Raw genomic sequence first — 22,752 nt, forward strand, 5'->3', positions numbered from 1 at the left:
GTAGTTTGAAAGCTGAATTTAGCCTAATTCAGCTGTATGCTTTTTTCTGAAGTGTTACTGAAAGAGAGCTGATTTTTGCTGAAAATACATTTACTTACCTCTCACAGATGATGAAGGGTTAGCTAACATTTGAGAAACATTTGGAAGAGGAAATGCATTCAATTATTATTATTACTATTACTACTTTTAAATGTACCAATTTTGAGTGGAACACAAGTAATGCAATACCCTGAAGTACACTGTATTTTACTGCTGAGTACATTTTTACCACCCATGCAAAGACTGTACTTTAGGAGACATTACTCCCCTTGCAGAAAAGCAACACAGACTAAAAGCTGTATTTGCAGTGACTGAAACATTACTTGCAGGACTATTTTTTGAAGACAATTACCAAGTCTGTACAGAAACCTAGAGAAAAGGGATATCAGAGCTTTCAAATTATCTTAACACATGAACTTACCTGGCACACTATTATTTCTCTGACGGGTTTGTTTGAATTCAGGACAATCTCTCCTAACATGACCCACATCCCCACAGATGAAACATCTTTTCTCTCTTGTTTCTCTGTCATCCTCTTTCACCTCTTTTTCATCATCTTTCTCATTCTCCTTTTTCTTCAACCTGAACAGTAATTTTTATTAGCAATAGCACAAAACCACACACACAAACACATTATCTCTGTAAAGTTGTACTGCTGTGTTCAAAGGGAATGGTTACATAACCAACAGCTGTACCAGAATACAAATATCTCAGGAATCCCAAAAAACATTTTCAGATTCTGGGCTGGTTAACAGCCTGTATAAACTTAATGAAGTTAGAAGCTCCCCAGACATGTCCAAAAGCTGTCTGACTGAATTAGAGCAGAGCTATGCCTCCAGTTAAGCAGGCTTAGCCTACCAGGTAGCTGGGGAGCACTTCTATGCAGCAATTCCACTGAATGAGAATATAACCCAAAACAAGTCATCATCTCCCCCTCACTGGACAGGGCACATTTCTGTCACTGTCTGAGCCTGGACAGGACGTACAACAAAGCACTGAGGCTCTTTCAAACACTCAGTTCTAATACAACAGGAGAACTAGTGATCAGGAACCAAGGTAAGAAGTAAGAGTCCTCTTCCACAAGGTATCTGCAAGATTGTTAAATAACAATATTATTTTGTGAGCTGCATATACAATCTGAGAGAGATTCTGTGTGGCTGTGCTGTAGTAGCAGTTTGTTTGAAGAGCAGATCACAACTTCTTTTCATGAGGCAGAGGGAAAGAGGTGATGCAATTCCATGTGTTAGTACTTGTAAAGAGAGCATCTGAAAGAAATAGTCCACCTGTGACCACAGGGTTCCAGTGCACTTTCATGTATCTTGAACTCTGCTGACTGAACAAAAGGCTGTAAATAAAGATTTTGTAGCAGGAAGAGACCAAGTATCCTTTGAAGAATTATGGAGCACTCAACTGAACATAGGGAGCACATAAAAGAGTTCAGATTAATTTGCATTTTAAGGGCTTCAATAGGCTTTAGGAGGAGTCAGACAACCTAGGCTAAGTGGGTCATTAAATAGCCAAGCTGTAAAAAATGAGGAGTGCACATTTTCTGCCAATTCCTCCTAAACCCTCTTTGGAAACATTGACCCACACAGACCAGGAAATCCTTTTGCAGGAGTCCTGGATCCAAAATCCCTAAGTGAAATTAATGTACAAGTGCAAGATCACCAAGTGACTGGCACTAATATGATGTTACAGAAATGCACCTTAATTACATTAGTACATTTTAACTAATCCTAGTGTTTAATAAATGAACTTTTACCTGCTTTGCAGATGTACGTTATCAGATCTACAGAACAATTCAAATTTAACACTGTCCTCTGAGCATGATCACTACAGGAAATCCATTTTAACACATGATAAATTTTGCAGCCAGGTGATATGCTCTCCATCTGAATGTTTACAGTATAAGAAGATAATTTAGTGATCTAAGTCTCAAGTTAAGCTTAACTACATATTAACACACTATAGACTGTTGATTTTACTCTGTGTGCTTCCATAAACACTTCAGATTCAAAGAGGTGACCAGAAACTGTTTTAAGAAAAGCAAAAATAAGATGGGAAATTGAGAATCAGGTATGAAGCTTTAATTTTCTCTGCAATTTAACAATTTTTCATTTCCATTAAATCTTCAACTATCCAAATCCCTCATGATTTCATCTCAAAGATTTCACAATAGCTTTGTGTATTACTTACCTCCTCCTCTTTGGACAGTCTTTCATATAGTGACCAATTTTTCCACAGACACGACAACATCTGTCATTGGGTGCCAATTCCCCATCTGTCAGAACTTTTGAGTCAAAAAAGTATTCCTATGAAAACACATCAGACAGATAAAATATATAAACCATTCACTTACAAGACTGAGGAATCAAAGTCAAATTGTCAGCTTTCATCTCTTATTGCTCCCTGAATGTTACTACTTCTGAGATTACACCTGGTCCTTTCGTTTCTCTAGATAATGGCAGATTTTCAGAGACATGGAGCAGTTTGGGCTAAAAAGAGCTATTTGTTCTTAGGGACAGAGGCTGAATTTGCAGAACAGCTTATCCAGGCTTCAGCCTGCTGCCCACCTTTTGACTCTCCAAAGGCTCTTTAGAGGGCAATTTTTCGCATATGATCTATTTTGGTATCTGAGTCACTGCCTGTGTGCTTTCCAAAGCAGCCAGTGTCCCTTCCCAGATGACATGATTACATCCCTTTAGACAGAACACAGCTCAGGTGGGAAACAGATGGAGCACCTGCAGACTGACCTGTATCACTCCCCTCCCCTGGAATTTGCTCAGTACAGCTGCACTTCGGATGTGCGTCAGCACAAAGGCCACAGTTTGCAGCCTCTGAGCAACATAAATATTGTGAAAGTACTGTCTTGCCTCAAAGACTGAAATAGAGGTACAAACTCAGGAAAAAAACACAGATAAAGCAAGCAAATGGAAAAGAGAAGATAGGGAAGGATGAAGGGAACTGAAACCTTTCAAAATATTTTAAACATCCTTTAGAAACTCAGTTTCTGTCAAAAGCCACTGGGAGAACAGTCCTCCAAACTGTTTTAGAAAATGCCTAAGATTATTTTAAAAATACTAATTACAGAATTTTATTTGCTTATATTAAAAAAAATAAAGTTGTCTCTTGCACATCAATGACTGGACCCTGTAGCACAGAGCAGTACTTTCTCCAAAATGGTATTGCATGAACACGTTCCTAACCCTGACTCACCATGCAAATTTTAAAGGTCAGCTGTTAAAAAAAAATCAAATCAATCATCATCCTTTTCCTTGCTTAAGCAGCAATCCTTACTACCTCCACCAAGTGGGAAAAAAATAGAATGGAACATCTCTTGGATCTGTTTTCTTTAGCTGCATGAAGAGCCAGTGAGGTTCCTAGAGCTGTTTCTGGGTTTTACAGCCAAATTTGCAGTTTTCTGCAATACTTAACATCATACAGTGGGAGGTTTTATAAAAAACAAAACACAAATTAAGCTTACTTTCCCCAAACCTGTCAGTAATACCCATCACCCATCCAACTACTCTGTATTTTATATTCCAGGAGCCTAATACTAAGCTATACATTTAATGCAAAGTATAATTACACATATTGTGCATACTAAATTGATAAATACATACAAGTGATTTTCATCAATTCAGTGGGCAAAGAAAATGAAAGAGCATACTAAAAATAAAAACTCTGAGAACTTACAGCTTCTCTTCCAACAGCTGGATAGAATGGGGTACCAAATAATTTTCTCCCATTGATAAATGCCTTCATTATGAAATTGGTCACTATTGAAGAAAGACAAAGTTATTGGAAAAAAACAGAAAAAAGGCACAACTCAGTGAACATTAATCATTAGTAGACATTAATAGCTTACTTTTCCTAGAGACTCCAGCACCCAGATTATGATTCAAGTCAAAAGGATCTGCACAAAGGGAGGAAAAAAAAAATCAGAGTTGGAAAAAATACACTGCAACAGAATTTATTTTAATGCAGAGAACTCCATTTTAAATGCATTCACAGAGTAGATTATAGCAAAGCAATGCTAAGAGTTTTAAAACTGTGACTAACCATAATACAGTACAAAGAACAATTCACTGACATTTAGTAAAAATTATGAGTCTCATCAATTTTATGAGGTCTTGCAAAAAAGGTTTCTTTTTAAAACACTGACTGTAGTTTCCTCACATAAAGATCCTGTGCAAAGAGAACAGCCTCTCAAGCAGCAGAGTTTCTTACTCCTCATGAATGGAAACTCAATTCAGCAGAGGAGTACCTTCGATGGCAATACATTTGGATGTCCACTGCTTCTCAAAGGTGGTTAACAGCTTCTTCTGCCGGATGCTGATCACATATTCCTTGAAGTCAAATTCCTCAGTGTAGAATCGCAGCAGCCCCAGCCAGAGCTCTCCAAGAGATTCAGTGTTCTTTCCAAGAGAAGGCAGACGCTTCTTCTACATGCAGTTGAAGACAATTTATTCAGCTACAGTTACTGCAGCACTGCTTCTCCTGAAATACCTCTCTAATTACAAGTTTGTCTATTATGAATGGTTTCTTTTAGTTGAAGTGAGGTTAAATAACTACAGTTAAGACTAAACCTGGACTATTTTCAAGAATAAAAAGTATTTATCCTCATTTATATTATTTAGAAATGACTTAAAATAAAACAAGCAAAAGCAGAAATTCATTTTAGCAGAACAGGACTCATTTGGGAAGTTGCAACACTACGGATATGGAAGTTTAATTAATTAATAAAATTAATCCTTTATATATTACAGTGTTAAAAATGTATAACTTTTCCTTAAAAGCAAGGTTTAAATTTTAGTTAGTCATCTGGAATTAGAATATTACCAATTCTTCCATGTCATCAAAGAAAAAAGCATTCCATCCATCCACCATTCTTTGTGGAATCTGTTTGCCATCAAATATCTGCCAGAACAGAGAGTGACAGTTAACGCTCTAATTCAAATACTTGCAGTTCTTTTGGTAAAAAAATAATATAAAAATATAAATACTTTAATTTTAACAATTACTTCTTATACAGACAGAACTTCCCACTGGTAAAAAGCTGGAAAGTCTTCTTGTATTGTTGCTGTACCTCTCAAGTTATTTGGATATATAACTTTTACTTGTTCTTTGCAACTAAGAAAACATTACTGAATTACCTTGTCAAGATTCCAACATCTCTCTTGCCCACAGATTCTCTAAGGAGACTTTATATGATTTCTATTACACTTTGACTTTAGCACTGCCAAGGGGAAATTCCACTGTTATTTAACTGCACTCTTGGGGTAGCAATAAAATAAAACCCCCAACCACGAATAAAGTATCAGATACTAAAGTATCAGCAAGAAGTCTATGAGTCTCAACTGCAATGCTTAAGCCAATTTTCCTCTTGCACAAGAAACCAGAAGAAGCAGAAAGGGATCATTTTCAAACATGCTTGGGAGTTCCAAAGTGTATCCAGGAAGCGGCAGATAGCTGAAAAATTATATTCTCCCCACCCATACAACGGGGGTGCAGAACATTATTCTCTTAATAAAGTTGCCTGGCACATGTGAAATATTTCTTTAAAATTGTACCAAAGCATCAATTATTTCATTTTCCCCTCATAAAATAATAAAATAAACTTTTTCTCTTACAGATAAAGTGTTGAGCAATAAATAATGCTTTAGACAATAACTGATTCAAGAACTGGACTCACATTTCAAGAGCATCTGGTGCAGCCTCATAATTACAATTCCCTTCTCTCCATACCACCTGCCAATTTTTTTCTATCCTGTTCAGCATATAAATATCATCGTAAGACCAAAATCCCAAAGTAAATGTAATAGCAGAACTTAAGCACAACAGACTCCCAGTTTTGATCTAATTTTCTTGCTAAGTTTTACCTACTAAAACCAAGAGGGAGTTAAGAACCTGCTGATTAGAAGGGCCCCACATTTCATTTATCCCCTCTGATCCTACAATCCCAGACTTCTCATATTTAGCTTGAAGAAGAAGTGCATCTATTTTCACAGCCTCAATTTCTGAACCTACCTCCTGAAGAACTGGAATAACTGGTGGATTTCTCTGCTGTAGAAAGTACAAAACCATAAGAATATAGGCATACGAAGACAGACTACCACGGGATGCATCACCAATATCGCAGCGCTGAAAAAATACATTTTAAACAAAATGTTGAATTTACATTTCACTGTTCAAGACTAACAACTATGTCAGAGAGCTAACTGAAAGCCCCTAAGTAACAGCAAATACATTCACCTCATAATTAAAAATTGTTTTATGAAGCCTGAAAAATAAATGCACCCAAGAGTCAACTGCATAATCTGGCAAATCCACAGCATAATTTGTCTAACATAAGAACAGAAAAGCCTTTCATAGCCAAAATACTTTAAAAAAATTTATAATGCGCCAAACTGGAAAAAAAACCCCAAATCAAAACCCCCAAAACATAAATCCTAGGTTTCAGTACCATAAAATTTAATTTTCCTTAACGCATGCTGCAAGAGCTGTTTCTATGATTCCTTATTATTTTGGTTTCCCTCCCCTTTTAAAAAAATAATTCATTAACAGCAAGTATTTCCACATTGTGGAAATGCAGTGCAGGCCATACATGGCATTTTTCTAGCAAACATACACACACCTAATTAAACCATGGTGCAGCCTGCACAACACAGAGCAGAACAAACATCCCTGACCAAGTCAGGGAGCTGGAACCAGATGAGCTCAAGGTCCCTTCCAACCCAAGCCTTTCTGTGACTCTGATCAGTGAATTACCTTACTATGCTTGTGTATCTCATTATAGTATAACCTCTCCACAGCACCTGCTTCTAAACTATCCTGGGTTTCGAGCCTGTGTCATATCAAACAATGCATTTTTAACCTCCTAGGGCTGGAAAAAACAGGGATTTGCAAATTACTTTCAGATTAGCAGCAGCAGTGACAGCTGTTCCTGGGTTTTCTGCCAATGCAAACAGAGGAGGAGGCATTTTGCTTAAAAACAGAGTATTTGTATAGCTATGAAGTCACTTCCATACATTTACATTCATGAGTGCATATCCCACAACTTTTGTATTTCATATTTGCAGAAATATTTTTAGAACATGTACAATAGTGTGCAATGTGACCAAAAACAAGTAAGATTTGTTATTATCAATACAAGGCATTTTTAATCTGGACACAGATGAGACATGGCAATATTGTGCACTACTGTGACCACATCAAGAAAAAAAATCATTGCTAGTCTCAGTGACAATATAATGAACGTCTCCATTCCATTCTGGCACAAAATTATTTTATTCATCTTGATGTATTTTATTACATGAACATCTGGTAGCATGATGCACTCTATAAGCCATTTTTTATTTGCCCCAGTTCCACTAAGCTTTCTTTGGATGTGTTGTATTTAATACTGCAGCTTGAATAAAAAGTAGCCCCACATTTCAATTATCAAAGGCTGTATCATATAACACTTTGATAGAACATTGTAACAAAAGATGCAGGAGATCTGACATTTCCAAACTCTTAAAGTCAAGTGTATGTCCTAGACACATCACAAAGAGGCTCAGGCATTCATCCATCACCCCATACCAACCTAATCCTGACTTTTATACAGTCAAACAAGACAAGTGTGCCAGAAGAAAGCAGCAGTAATCTCTGGGCTGGTCCCAGATATGAAAACTTGGGTAGCCCATGCACATCCACATGCCCCTACATGTTACGGGCACCAATTTTTCCAGTTTTGCTTGGGGCTTGGGTGGTGTTTTTTATTTGTTATAATTGTAGCTGGTTTGAAATTGAAGAAAAAAAGGAAAAGTTCCCTTTCATCAGCTTTCTTTTACACAGAAATCTTTCAACGGATAGCACAAGGTACCAGGATTTGATTTTGACACAGTCAGATGGAGCACAGTAAGCTTAAAAAAGTAAACTTCATATCAACAGCATTCTACTGCCTCCTTTCCAGTTGGTATTGGCAAAAGACAAACTCAGTGGCTGCAGCAGAAAAAACACTGCACTGTACAAATAAATTCTTTCTTTTTATATTACCTTTGCAAAAACTTTCATTGTGTAGCCCAGATATTGCACCCTAGGATCAATAGCTGCGTAGGTAGCCAGCATCCTTGTGTTATGCTGTGCCTGTAAAAAGGGGGAAAAAATTAAACTGGTGTCAGGGTGAACCAATTATGTAAGAATTTGTGCAATTTCATAGTGTCAGGTGAAAGCTGGAATGAGCTGTACTATTCATGATGGCACACAGGCCACTGAATTTTAATAATTCAGTAGAAATAGAATAATAAGTAGAAGAAAAACACACAAAAGCATTTTCATTCTAGTTTCAAAATTATTCCCTCAAATGGTTATTTGGGTAAGATAGAAAGAATTAAAAAGCTTTCTCTGAACACAAAAGGACACAAGCAGATGCTCACCAGTGTATTGTACAAACTGATATCTCCTTCCAAGCCACTCCGCCTGTGTTCAAACTTTACTATAGGCACTTTGGCTGTTGTTATAGGCAAGATGTTCCTCAAACCTGGGGAAGCAACACTTTAGTACATAAAACATTTCCATTAACAACATTTATAGAAAATCTAAGTGCATAACAAACAATAATTTAAAGCACCTACCTGGATGCTTCTTCAGAACTTTTGCCAAACCTTCTATTATTTCTTTACAGTTTAATTTCTAGGAAAAACAAAGATCACAGATTCAGACGTTAAAACATGGATCCTATTCCATCAAGCACATTTACTATCACATACATTTCATAGATGGAAAGTCTGTGCACAAAAAGCAGCAAGTATTAAGCCAGCACATGAATTTACACAAACTCATATGCTCTGTGTGGATATCTATAGTACAGTGTGTGTCTATAAGGCATTAAAACAGGCTGGATCTTGCTTCAGTTGAGCAGAGTGCAACAAGCCAGTGTGCAACTAGTTAATCCTACCTTTCCTGTATACAGAAACCTTAACTGAATTAAAAAAACCTTAAAGAATCCTTGAATTTAAAATAGCAGATTTTATCAATTTCAAAACTCTTACCTCTGCATTTTCATGGCCTTCCAATGTCATGCAGATATCAAGATCACTGTCCCGAAATCCAAATCCATTCTTTGAGGAGCCAAATAAGCAAAGCCTGGCTTTGTCTGATCAAAAGAATAGACAAGAAGAAGGTAAATTTTTTTACAGTTGAATGGTAAGTGCTTAGTATTAAATATAGCTTAACTGCAACGTGCAGGTGCCCATAAAAATGAGCTTAAACAGAGAGCTTACACTGTCACTTCAAAGACCTCAGTTTTGATAAAGGAGGAAGCACAACACTTCAGAAATTATTTAGAGAAAGTAATGCAGGATAAAGATTTATTTTATGTATTTTTTTATGACTGAAGTACAATACAATTACAGTTAAAATCATAAAATGTCACCTCTAAATGTGGAGCAATGTTTTGTGGTATGCAACTGCACTTTCCCTGCTAATAAATCAAAACCATGTCCAAACCCAGTCACCAGTACAGCTTTATCCCACAGATAAGATAGAGCTACTCCTAGGGTAGCCAAAGTAATATTTCTGGCTCTACTCAGAGTTTATCTAGGTTGCATATTTTTCCTATGACTAGGTAAATTTGGTCAATGAGTTTTTATAATCATAACATATTCTTCAAGAAGACACAAGCAGTACGATTACAATACTTCATGGAAGATTCTTTCCCAATTGCTTTGTTTACATTTTTGTTTGAAACACAATATTACTAAGTATTTTCATTCTTGGATGGCAAAATTATGTTGGTAAAACAAATTCCTTCCTAACTGCAAAGAATACGTTGATCTGTTCAACTGAAATTAATGCTAAAAAAATAGATCTAACACCTATTCACAGCTTTTTTTCCTAAACTTTAATAGAATTGGAAACCTTAAGTCTTTCAAGGCTTTGTAACAGGTCTCGATCCTCAGCTGTTGCCAGTAAGTGGAGGTACAGCCAGTGGATGGAATTCCTAATTCCTTGATGACAGGTCAGCTAGAGCAGAACGGCCTTCCATGGACCATGGACTGGACTTCAGAAGACCTGGGTTTGGTACCTGGCTCTAGCACTGTTTTACACCTCCTACAAAAAAATCATTTGGTATGTCTGGGCCTTGACTTCCATCACTGTATTAAGATACTTTTGCTTGTTTTATATAAGGGATGTGAAGATAAACTCATTAGGATTTCCAAAATTCTCAAGCACTGGTGACTAGGCAACAAAAGTCCTTGGCCCATGACCAAAGCTAACACTAAACACAACCAAACTTTCTTCTTGGCCTGACTGGAGCACTCCTATGCTTGCATTACTACTCTGGCAGCTCCTCCTCCACTCTAGGGACATTTCCATGGAATAGCATGAAGGGATGTCCAAAGCTGAAGTCTGCAAGACATCACTACAAATGGAAGGAAAAGAGATGCCCCTGCTTCAAGCAAGGAAAATAAAACAAGGCAAACCACATCTTTATGTTCTGGACAACATGACTGAAGAAAGCATTCTCATAAATCACTACCTAAGGTTACATACCATTATACTCTTTTCGAATAAATCTCTCCAAACTTGCCAGTATTTGTTCTCTGTTTTGTTGCTCAGATAAAGGAGGGGATAATTCATCTAAGTAAAAACAAATTAAAACACAGTCAGACATGACATTCAGCAACTCAAGAATCTTTTCAAGCTAATTAAAAGACTGGATGGGGTTTTTTTTTGTTATGTTTGCTTTGTTTAAATCTGTGGTTTTCCTTTTATATCATTACAATCTTCAGGATTTTATTTCAAGACATCCAATTTTTCAACCACAAAGTGGCTTGGTGGGAACCTGGCATCCAGCCAAGGTTCACCCACCACAGCAGCCCCAAAAGATGATATAGAATTTGATAAGCACAAAAATTAGTTTTGTCCAGAGCCTGATTCCTGGGAATGCCGGTAGCTTTTTATAAACCCAGTGAAAAATCCCATATAACATCAGTTTCTCAAATCTGTTATAAGGTATCACAGCCATGTATTATCTGAAAATTAAAATATTGATCCATTTGTAGCCTAGGGTACCTGGAACAGCTTCTTCCTAGTGAATTCTAAATAATTGTAAATAAATAACTTAACCCTGGAGTTTTTAATTCTTCCAGGTTACAGATCGCAGTATATAGTGGAGCACAAACATATTTTGAACTTACCAAAACATCTTTTACACACTATATCAAGTATGTCCCGAAATCTGTCTGTCATTGGTGGTAGTGGTTTTAGATCAATTTTCTTGAAATCCTCTGGGCAATCATTTTTGGAATGTCCATCCCGTTTGCAGATGCTGCATACTATAGTTGGTGGCTTTTTTGGGGAAAAAAAAAGAGGAAAATTCTATTTGTGCACTTAAGACAGTTCAGCAGACCTAACATTTCCAAGCAAACAAGAACATTTAAGATATGAACAACAACAGAGCCTCTACAAAGAGAGGAACATCTCTCAACAAGCTGTACTTAGTTCTCACAGTGCCTAAAAGCACCTGAAAATTCTACAAGAAAGTAGGAGAGGAAAGGCAGAAATAACCCAAAAATAACCAGGAAGAAACACCGATTTTCTTTTTTTTGGTGTGGAAATCAAAAAGCTTAAAATGAGGGAAAGAGACCATTTAATTCAAATTCAATTTGAATTTAATTTGAAGAGACCATTTAATGTCACACGGGGTGGTGTTTCCAGTGCTGAATAACAGGTACTCTACAAATGCCAGAGCTCCCACCCATAACCCAGACTGAAACAATCACTGTGGAATCCCAACACCCATCCACTCTTAGATTTAATGACTTAAAAGTAATGGCTCAGTGATACATGACCAGCACTGCTTACCTTTCCTGAAGTAAAAATAAACTTATCAAACACATAATGCATTTCTTCTGTTGAGAGCCTGCCTTCCTCTTTGAGATCCTGGGTTTCCAGCACTGCTTTGCAGCTGGCCGAGGTAGCTGGGGTGCCAGTGCACTTTGCCTGTGGAGACGACTCCGTTACCAAACTCTGCCTATTTTCAGCATCAGAAAACTCACTACTGGAATTTGTGTCATCAAGCTGATGTGCACTGCAGTTACAGTGGTGGCTGAGTTCACCCTCAGTTAGACACACTGAAATTTCTAAATCATCCCTCTCTTGAGGTGATTTTTCCTTTAATTCACAGCATTCATTGGAAATAAGGGATAAAGCTTCTTGTTTGTCTTCATCATAGCTAGAGTCCAATGTTGAAAGTACCAAAGAGTCCATGTTCTGGGAAGCACATCTTTTGGCTACAGCTTCTACCACTTTATTACATTCAACTTCATTCTCTGCCATGTTACATCCACTTCCTATAACTTCTCTATCTACAACATTTTCCCCTTGTGGAAGGCAACAGTTTGCTACAGGCTCTTCCGATCTTGTGGATTTCTTATTATTCATCTTCCCTTTTTCTTTCTTCTTGATATCTGGCTTGGATTTAATCCCATCTTTACTTTGTGGACATGCAAAATATTTATACGCTGTCCTAAATCGCTCCAGGATGTACTCAAATACCATCTGGCTATTTAGACTTCGTGCGACATTCCTCTTTAGTGCAAAAGGATCTGTGAAGGAAAAGAACAATTTCATTAGTAATCTTTAACTTCCACATTTCATAAAGAAGCTGAAATCCCTAAGTTATTATAGGGCAGTTAAGGAGATTCTTATATTATAATCCAGAATTGTATATGGATATACTTAGAGAATGAAAGACCCACAAGTTTTTTCAGGATTCTTCCATACAAAACATACCAACATGCAGCCATGAATGGCTGGCTATCATAAACAATTCTAAATAGTATTATGCAAAAAGAAAACCATGGGTATATTGCACCATTATATGGCCAATTTCTAAAGTAGAAAGCATAATAAACATACAAAGGCAAAATAAATAGAGGCCAGCCAGAACCTTTCTTCTTCCACTGAGGAAGGATTGCCATTTCCCTTCAGAAATTCATTTGTCTAAGAGTAACATTAAGGATTTAAGGATTGTATGAACCAATCTCACCAGGATCCATTCTTAGTCCTTCCTAACGATTTTTAGATCAAACATGTTTTCCAAGCAAAAAGAGCTCCTGCATAGCTGCTATAAGTTTGCCTGGAAGATAGTACCAAACTGAGATTCTGTTACTTTACAATATGAGCTACAAACATAACATTGGGGGGGGGGAAAAAAAAAGGCAAAAATGAGAAGTAAAAAAACATAAAGGAAACAACAACATAAATAACCCAACAACAGCAGGTGTCAGAACCAGAATGCAATCTGGTTTTGTGAAATTATTTTTCACTTCTTCCTCAATGATTTGTCCTGTCACCTTACATCCCACATGTTGAATAAACACCTGCCTACTTTTTCTAAACTCTAGCTAAAAGTGATTGAAGAAAAGAATTGGGAGAGGAAATTAAAGTCACAGGAGTGATCTCAACATCCACTACTCAACCTGTGCCTCAAGAATTCATTGCTTGTTTTTCTGTTCTACTTTTCCTTCTCACTCTTCTTGTACCTTATTGACTCATCCTTCAATGTACCTCTGTACCTCATTCTCTGTCTGTATGATTGTCTTTGTCCTCTCCATCGCCTCAAGTGTTACAGATATGCCACTTCAGCAACATCTCTAGAAAGTGTTCAAAAGACATTATTCATGCTTTTACAAAAGTATCAACTTACATGGTTTCTTAGCCTTCCTCAAATACCCAGTTTCTCTATTCTTAAGGCAAATTGAGAATGCCATACACTGCTCTGTAACTCAGTGACTTTCCCTGCTTTTTAGACAGAGAAGACTTGTCCTTAAAGAGACTGTATTAGCTGACAAAATATATACATTTTAAAAACTTATTGTCTAGATTCTTGTAAGAGATTTGCAAGTTAAGCAAATAAAGATGCTAATGCAGATGACTGCAGAAGTGGGAAGGGATCAGCCTACCTTCAATGGCTATTCGCCTCTTAGGCCAGTTTTTATTCTCTCTGGTTAAGAGCTCTTGCACCCGTATGCTGATGACATATTCCTCCAAAGCAAATTCCAGTGTGTAAAACTTCAAAAGTTCCAACCACAGTTGCCCCAGTGAAACTTGGTGAGGAGTTTTGAATGCTAAGAGAGACTGAAAAACATGGACACAAGTGCTCAACTGCAATAAGAAATTAATACTCCCCCATTTTTTGTCCTCGTTCCATCCAACATCAGTGTTTAAAAATAAAAAAAAAGGGATGAGGACAAAAAATGGTTTTCAATTAAATGAAGTGAGGACTTACAATCCCATGTTTCTCTTTTGCATTGCTTTGGTTGTCCACTTCTGAGCTTGTTGCCTTCTTGCCACCACCCTTTTGTTGTTCAACTTTAGCTTTGCTCTCTGCACCAACAGAGTTTTTTGCTGCACCATTTGTGGGTGGTTTGTACTCCCACCTTACAAATTCTTCATCTTCCACCCCTTTCAACTGGTGGTCATCTGGCCTCTTCGAATCAAAGCCTTCAATCTAACAAATATTAAAGTAGCTCTGAAACAAGACTGTATATAATACATACAACAAACAGTTTTCAGCAAATATAACACTGACTACTGTGGTATTCATACCCCTCAAGATTAACAGATGTCAGAGACAGAAATTCAGAGAAATAAAGAAGAAAATAATTGCCTTTTCTCCAAAACACTGATAATACTATACAGCCTGCTACAAGTGCCTTTTAAAAAAGTCTTCAGAATCATCAGTCATCATCTGTGTGAGCATTAAGTACCAATGCAGTTTATTTATAATTTTCTTTGGCAATCAAATTCTGCATTTTTATGAGGCTGTAGAACACAGAAATAATGCCAACAATTTAACAATAAGCTTATTATATAACCAAATCACTCACCCAATTGCCCAAATAGGATGGTAAAATACGTGGTTTTCTTTGTTGAAGAAAAAATATCACCATTAAGGCAAAGGAATATGAGGGAATCCCGCCTTCAGCCTGACAGTCAATGTGACAGAGCTGTAAGAGAAGAAATAATTACTTTTCTGATGTAACACCAGAATTTTCATTTACAATCTATCATAAAAGGACAAATACTATAGAAACGTGAGAAATATACTAGAGTGAAACAGAAAATGCTGTATGTCAGAAACTGCAGTGGGCGTGCCATGCCACATACAGACAAAATACAAACTGTAGCAATTCATAGAGTGCCTTAAGGAATACTATCATATATTACTCTTTTCAGTTTCACCACGTACTGTGATTGTGGGACATATTTTTGCTTCTGTCTAGAATTTCAGTCAGCTCTGAAACGCGTTATTGTACAGTGGCATCTCATGTATGGAGGTGGGGTGAAGCAGTGGCATGAAGCTCTTTCCACAAACATATTCTTGTACATTATACACTACACTGTACACAGTGCTTAAAAAGAAGTATTGAGGATAACTAAACAACTTACTCTAGCCCAGTAGCGGAAAGCCAGAACCAAGGGAATCAGGACAGGCTCCAGTTTACCAAGTGCAGCCAGCAGGTCAGTTGTAAGGCAAGCCACGTCATTCCTAGCACTTACTTTACATGTCAAACCACTGCAATCACAAATGCAGAACAAATAAAGGGTTATCACTTTGTGATATAGATGATGCTTGGGGCAGGGGAGAGGTGGGGCATCACACCCACTGTAATAAAAACAACCATCAGTGTCTCCCTATGTAAGAACCTGAATTTTTTAAACAAAAGCTACAGAATAAAATTACATTTTCTTTACTATTAACTTATCAAGTGCATCTAGAACTTACAGAAGATCACAACAGCTAAAAATATAAAACAGCCTTAAGAATTTGTTCATTTTTTGCCATTACTTAGTTACATTATACTGCACAATTCAATTGTATATATAATTGAAAATGTATATAAAATATATAATTTCAAATATATCATCTACATTCCAAACACTTAAATTAATAAATTAATTCTCCAGACCTGCTGTATATTAAGAGAAGGCAAACCCACAAAATAGTTCCTTTAGCTTCTCAGAATAATTACTTCTGTTCTGTTACAAATACAGGAAAAGACAAGCCCACTCTCATTGCATTTACCTCCCCAGAGTTTCAGTCCATACCTCTGGCCAGTAAAGAAATCATATTTCATTTTGCAGGCTGCTGCTTCTTAGGAATTTACTGAAAATGTCAGATGATGTGTCCTTTCTGGCCATGTGTATCTTATAAAATGTTTTTAAGGCCTTGGCTTAAAGTTGCTGGCAAAAATTTAAGTAACTGAAAACCATCCCACTTTTCCCCCAGTTAACTGAAAGGAGAACAGTAAATTCAGATTCCTACACCCAGAGAGTTCTGTGTAGCACAAAAAAGCAGCTCTCTTTCTAGATTACATTTCTGTGTATGAGCAATTCTCTCTTAATACATATGTTAGCTGAATGTTACAGTAATACTTCTTGTCAGGAGTGCAGGCAAGCAGCTGCTGTGAACAAGCAGAGTAGCTCATTAAAAGCTTCTTTCAGTCACACATACCTTTTAACATCTTTGCAAAAGACAACAGGAACTTTGGCATGGAAATCCGACTCCACATCTGAGTAGACAGCTAAGCAATGAGGGAGAAAAAATACACTTTGTTTCAAAGTTTCTTACAGTTTTCCCAATTCTGTCTTTAAAATTATTAGATTTCTACCATGATTTTTCAGAACAACTCAAATTAACTGCTGCATTGCTAAGCAGTATCAATTTTTTCCGGTTACTTTTGATGCTCACCACCAGAATCAGCCAGCCTGTGTTCCTGACAGAACCATGAAGCTTCAAGTTTTAGAAGTCTTGGAACAGCTCTCACTCATGCACATGTGCAAGTGGAAAGCAGCTTTTGAGTTTGCTGCTTAGAATTCATCCTACAAAAGGTTAAATTTTTTTGTTCTGCCATCTGACACTACTGCCCCAACTTCTGGCAACCTGAACTGGATTAATGGGGTTGCCATTCTCTTGCTGCAGTTTCTCATCTCTCATTCACACAAGCACTGGTGTTCATAAAAATCACATTCATAAACCAATCAATTTTTCTAAGTTTACAGAAAAATTTGATATAAAAACAACTAAGCAGCAGAGAGAATGTTAAACAGAAATGAGCTAAAACTCACCACTGTTCTTCAAGATCTCAAGCACCTGAATCAGAACATCTGGTTGACTCATCTACAATGACAAAATCAGAGCAGGTTGCATTATTGAGACTAATGTTTTATTTTACATTTTATTTCAAACTACTTCAGTTGCACAACTAGTAACTTTGTGTCCTTCAAAATAGTGAGATCATGTGTCAGTATTAATGAAAAAGTTAACTGTACCTGTCTACACCATGAAAACAGGTGCCAGTAAACCTCACAGTCAGCTTTCTTTTAGCCTACAGCTCTAGTCAACATTTCTGTTCTCGTTCTGCATTAACAAGATAAATACAAGCACTTGCTGTATATTCAGCAATTTTATTGTCAATGTATACTACAAGAAAAGGACAGCAATAAAGAATTTAATGTCAAGACTTTCCCAGGGGTTTTTAAAGGTTACAATTTTAAAACACATGCAGTTGAGTGCCTATCAACAATGTGCTGCTAATATCACACAATAAACATGAACCAACAACTTCACCACCTAACGAATGTCACTTTTATACCAAATTTTACAAGGTGGGGGAGAGGGGGAAAATCAAAACCTACAAGAGCTTACAGTCTGAATCATGAACTCATGGAAGCACATTTAGTCAAGCCAACCATTTTCATACTGCTTCAGTGCTTACTCAAAAAAAATTAGAAAAAGCCTAGAATAATGTTGTCCAAAAACAAAAGATACACCCAAGAATTATAGTTATCTAAAGAGCAGTGAAAACTTCCTCCACAGCACAGCTGGTATCAAATCAAAGATTTGATGCTTTGTGCTATTCTAACACCATGTGCCCCAAAAGAAGATGAAGGCAATGGAAGAGAAATAAATATGGATGGTCTTGACTTATACACCAGTCTTAGTTAATAGAAGATAATATCTACACACCTTAGGGGGAAATTTGATATCGATGTTAACATCACTGGTCTTAAAAGCAAATCTAGTTAGACAGGAGCCATACATCCTCAGAGAACAGTCTGGAGAGAGAGAAACATAATTATTTAACAGTTAGTAAATAATTTTTTCTTTAGTAGATGATGCATACCTTGCTTTAGATATTTCACCTCATGAGTGACACTCCCAGATTAATGAACACTGAATCCCTTCCTCACTCCTGGGAAGGATAGGCACTGCCATAACACAGCATCACAGGAAAACAAATAATTCAAATACTGTAATCACCAAATGTCCAACATTTTCCAAGCTGTTTTAAAGATTTTTTGAAATGTAGCTTTAGTTCTGTTTGTTTTTAATAAAAAATTAAATATGAAGTAACAATAACTGTCACCATCTCAGTGTAGGATTTTCTATAACAGCTTTTGTTAAATACAGCTTGATTTCACTGCAGTATTTATCCAATTATAAAATTCTTTGTTGCCTCACAGACTTCTGTATGAGGCACCAATCTGTTTATTCCATCAGCAAGTTCCAACACACTGTTCATTACAAAATATGTTTATAAAGCATAACTTCAATATAGTCCAAGGCCCAGAAAATAGTGTCCATTCAGTGTTTTAGTTAATAGTTACCTGCAAAGATTCAGAACAGATCTAAATTAACTAGGAAGTACCTACTCAGCAATAATATGAGAAATGCCACCCCATTCCATAAACAATAATTTATCCCAATTCACAATGAAATTTTTGCAGATGAAAACTTTCCTGTAATAGAAATTAGGGTCTCCCATACTTAAATTAGCTGAAAAATGAGTGTTCTCAATCTTTCCCAAATCAAACACCCTGCTCAAGCAGGGTCAGCTAAATCAGGTTTCCCAGAGTGTGTCCAGTAGGGTTTTGAAAATCTGCATGGATGGAGAGTCCAAAACCTTTCTAGGCAACCTGTGCCAGTGTTCAACCACCCTCAGAGCAAAGAGGGTTTTTCCTGTATAACTTCCTTCATGTGTATTCTGACCAAACTCTTTCAATCAGAAACATCAACAAAATTACTCTAAAAATTGAAAATAGATGTTACACATACATAGCTTCAAGCCTATTTTCACTGCTTAGAAAACAGCCCTCTCAGAATTAGTCTGCATGGTTAATAATAATTTGCAATTTCTTCCAATGACTTATCATAGTAGTAAGAATTTTTGCATAGTTCTAATGTGATCTCAAGAGAAAATCATGCCAGAAGATCAGATGTTTTCTACACAGTGCGTGAATTAAATTTTTCCAAATTTACAACTGAGGAAAACACATTCAGTAAAACATAGCTGGCTTTGAAAAGGAGAATAACAAACTGTCATTTACTATTACAGACTCCCCTTCCATTACTCCTACACCTCCACAGAAGCTCATCAGTCCAAACAAAGTAACAATAATTTTCCTGAGTATTTATGTAAAAATGTTATGTGAAAAAGCTTTGTCTTATGCTTCCCACTATCAGTGGAAAACTCCCTGGAGTGCCAGAACAGAAGTTTGCACTAGGAGCCACTTACAGAGCAAACAGATTAGCAAACCTCCACCCTACAAAGACCTATTCTATTCTTGTGTTTAAGCAGATATTTCATAAAGCACCTAAAACTAAAGCTGTTCATCCTGCAGATAACAAAATCTTTCTTACTCCTTTATTTTTATAGAGCAAAGGGAAAAAAAGGTATTTCTAAAACAAATGGACCATATAGATCAAACACCTGATTCCAATATAGATGAAATTAAAAATTTAAAACCTTTTTATGACAACAATTTTCTTCTGTTCCGATGCACTGAACACCAAACCACTGTTAGCACAAAGTCAACATCACTGCAGCTCCAAAAATCTGATTTCAAACTCCTAGTATATTAACTGTAGGAGCTGATTGGAAATCAATGCAAAGAAGCAAATGTCAAATATTCCTCTTGTTATGTTATCCCACCAATTTAAAGAGATTAAGAAATACATCAGAAAGAAGTACAAATAAGAGCAATCAGATTTTCCCCTTTTTGTACATTTGTTAACTATTTTTAAATCAACTGCCAGCCTGCATTAAAAATTCTGTATATACTAATATTGTACACTATCAAGATAATTTAACCCCAAATACACTCATTCACCATTAGTGAAAGCATTAAAAAATATATGTAAAAAAAATGAAAAATTTTCACCTAAAGAAAATGGAGAATACTATGAATACCTGGTAAGGGCTGCTGAATAATTTTCTCCATCTCATTTACAATTTCTTGCCGAATTCTGAAGTCCTCATCTGAGATGCCTTGTTCATTTGCTGCCTCGATGAGAGTGAAACTCAGAGCAGCCAACTGTGCAGGCGAGGGCGGGGGAAGCGCCCGCAGCTCGTTTTCTTCTTGCTTCTCCTGAACAATTGGTGGATGATATAAGTAAAAACTGGTATTTTAAGAGGAAAAGGCTATTTCTTACTGCTATATGATACTGGAACATGCTGATTGTTGTTTGTATCCTGACCAAACACTTCCAAAAGCAGCAAATCTGCCTGGCCTAACTGGCTGATACAATAGTGTGGTCCCTTGAATGAGAGCAGATGCTCAGTGTTTAAAACAGAATGTTGTTTCACAGCTGGCAACTGGGGAGGGAATCTTCTGTATTCCATTCCTGGACCACATTTTCTGACAGTTCTGAAGCAGAATTCATCCAAGAAAATAAAAAGCTGTAATTGTTCCTACATAATAAAAGTAACTGAGCTGGAAAAGTCACATGGAGTTTTTCAGAGTGGATTGAAAGCTTTCAGAGGCAGAAAAAGTATTCCTAGCTCCAAGGGAACTTTGTAAGTTGAGTCCCATTACTGCTTAAACAGCTGGCTCCAGAAAGTAATGGATTTAGTGCACCCAATCCAACAGCAAGAACATGTCAGATGCATCAATTAATTTGGGACTCGAGTCATTTGGGACTAAGTACAGCAACCCCTTGTTTCATGAATTCATCAACTTCATGAAAAATATGACTGAAAAAAATAAAAACTATAAAATATATAGGCACTAAGAAAACACAGTACAGTATGAAAACGTTTGTTTAGCTCTAGGCTGCATCTCTCAATTCTTCTGTTCTTATCTGAACAAATTTAGTGTAAGAAAGAATAGGAGCATTTTTAAAGCAGTATGGGATTTTTTTATGTCACCACGTTAGGATTTTTCTGGAGTTGGGAAACCACAGCTGCTGCTGAGTTTATTTGATTGTCATGTATCTCACAGAGCTGTAAACAGGAGCATTTTATGAAGTGACATTTAGGACAGTTACATAGGTATCACCATGATGTTGCACACAACATAAAGCTATTTGGGGCAAGAGTTAAAAAGGGAAACTGCTCCCTGTCCTCCAGAATTCCATTCAGTGCTAGAGAAACCTCATTGCTCAATTCTCATCTTCATGCCCAGATGAAAAGCATGATAAGGAAGTATTTATAAATCAATCATGGGGCTGGCTCATTTTTTAAAGTATGATGAAGTTTAGGAGACAATGAGAGAACCAGAATCCTTTACAAATAATCACTGACCATAATGTAAAAATGTTACTTTCTGAGGTTTAATGGATTCATGGCATTTGGAGTCTTCCAGGTGACGACTTGCACACGTTTTAGAATTAGAGCATTAATGAAAAACGGAAGTATGGCAAGAAATCTATGGAAACATGTGAAAGTAATTTGACTGAATTTTGAGGAATGGTTACAGAAAGAGGAATTTTAACCATCTAAATCACAAAATCCAGCATACTGGGGAATCTGTAGCTCTTCACCAGCATTTACAAAAATGGGCTGGCAAGAAAATCTGTGCACCTTTTATTGGATTTCTTGCAATGTAACAGCTCTTTAGAGCAAAACCCTGTGGTGTCTGATAAAGGAGCTGGTTTTCTCTTTGTAAGCCTTAGAACTGCTTTTCATATTAAACACATTAATAAACGCAAGGTGATGATGAGTGAACAAAATCCTTCCCTCCTATAACTCCTCTAAGCTTCACAAGTCAGCCAAAGTAAAAATAACATAAAAACAACATCCCCAACCCCATCTCTAATCCCTGTAGGTCCTGCTACCAGTGGCATTATTTTCAGAAAACAGAAAAACTGAATATATTTTTATGTAATATATATTTCTCACCTAAGTTACCTTGCATTCTGTTATTAGTATGATGAACTGCTCACTACTCAGAGACACTATTTCAGAAGCAGTGACCAAAAATGTCCTTTCCTCTCTGCCTGGACAAATCATTAAGCCCTTCCTCTTAAACAGAAAGCAGAAATTTGTTGATCTCTGCTCAGCACACAACTTTCACCTAAATGAACATGATCAAAGAAAACAAACCACATAACAAAAAACTCCCATATATTTTAATTTAAAAAATAAAATAAAAAAACAGAGGAGGAAAAGAAATAAAAAAATAGCCATAATTATGTTAACTTACCATTATATTTTTCTTATGACGTTTTTCCTTAATATGCTTGTGGGCTCCCTGGATATTTTCAATGTGGACTAAGCAGAGTTTGCATAGATACTGACAGTTGGTGTATTCTGGGGAACGCTGAGGAAAAATTGCCATAGATTGAAACAAGTATATCTACCAGTAGAGCCTGAAAAACTCAATTTTTTGATTAATAAACCGTATTTAACTATTACGTAATACTTTTAATGTCAA

At 36.6% G+C, this 22,752-nt stretch overlaps 1 protein-coding gene across 7 annotated transcripts in view; it reads right to left on the reverse strand.

The window, feature by feature from the left end:
- The window catches only part of TUT4 (terminal uridylyl transferase 4), a 44,501-nt gene that overhangs the window by 7,449 nt on the left and 14,300 nt on the right, over positions 1 to 22,752 (reverse strand). For all 7 annotated transcript variants that reach the window (XM_086842082.1, XM_086842080.1, XM_086842078.1 and 4 more), the window contains exons 4-26: positions 22,522 to 22,638; positions 20,289 to 20,466; positions 18,065 to 18,153; positions 17,164 to 17,215; positions 16,550 to 16,619; positions 15,484 to 15,610; positions 14,922 to 15,041; positions 14,321 to 14,542; positions 13,995 to 14,169; positions 11,893 to 12,635; positions 11,226 to 11,376; positions 10,579 to 10,665; positions 9,075 to 9,178; positions 8,658 to 8,715; positions 8,460 to 8,563; positions 8,080 to 8,169; positions 6,070 to 6,183; positions 4,882 to 4,959; positions 4,307 to 4,484; positions 3,908 to 3,955; positions 3,736 to 3,818; positions 2,236 to 2,351; positions 461 to 621 (exon numbers count right to left, since the gene is read on the reverse strand). In XM_086842082.1, coding sequence (XP_086698208.1) covers positions 461 to 621; positions 2,236 to 2,351; positions 3,736 to 3,818; positions 3,908 to 3,955; positions 4,307 to 4,484; positions 4,882 to 4,959; positions 6,070 to 6,183; positions 8,080 to 8,169; positions 8,460 to 8,563; positions 8,658 to 8,715; positions 9,075 to 9,178; positions 10,579 to 10,665; positions 11,226 to 11,376; positions 11,893 to 12,635; positions 13,995 to 14,169; positions 14,321 to 14,542; positions 14,922 to 15,041; positions 15,484 to 15,610; positions 16,550 to 16,619; positions 17,164 to 17,215; positions 18,065 to 18,153; positions 20,289 to 20,466; positions 22,522 to 22,638 — 3,265 coding nt within the window. The remainder of the gene's footprint in view (positions 1 to 460; positions 622 to 2,235; positions 2,352 to 3,735; positions 3,819 to 3,907; positions 3,956 to 4,306; positions 4,485 to 4,881; positions 4,960 to 6,069; positions 6,184 to 8,079; positions 8,170 to 8,459; positions 8,564 to 8,657; positions 8,716 to 9,074; positions 9,179 to 10,578; positions 10,666 to 11,225; positions 11,377 to 11,892; positions 12,636 to 13,994; positions 14,170 to 14,320; positions 14,543 to 14,921; positions 15,042 to 15,483; positions 15,611 to 16,549; positions 16,620 to 17,163; positions 17,216 to 18,064; positions 18,154 to 20,288; positions 20,467 to 22,521; positions 22,639 to 22,752) is intronic.

This window comes from Cyanistes caeruleus, chromosome 9, assembly GCF_971803275.1.
Source record: "Cyanistes caeruleus chromosome 9, bCyaCae1.hap1.1, whole genome shotgun sequence".
Lineage (NCBI taxonomy): Eukaryota > Metazoa > Chordata > Aves > Passeriformes > Paridae > Cyanistes > Cyanistes caeruleus.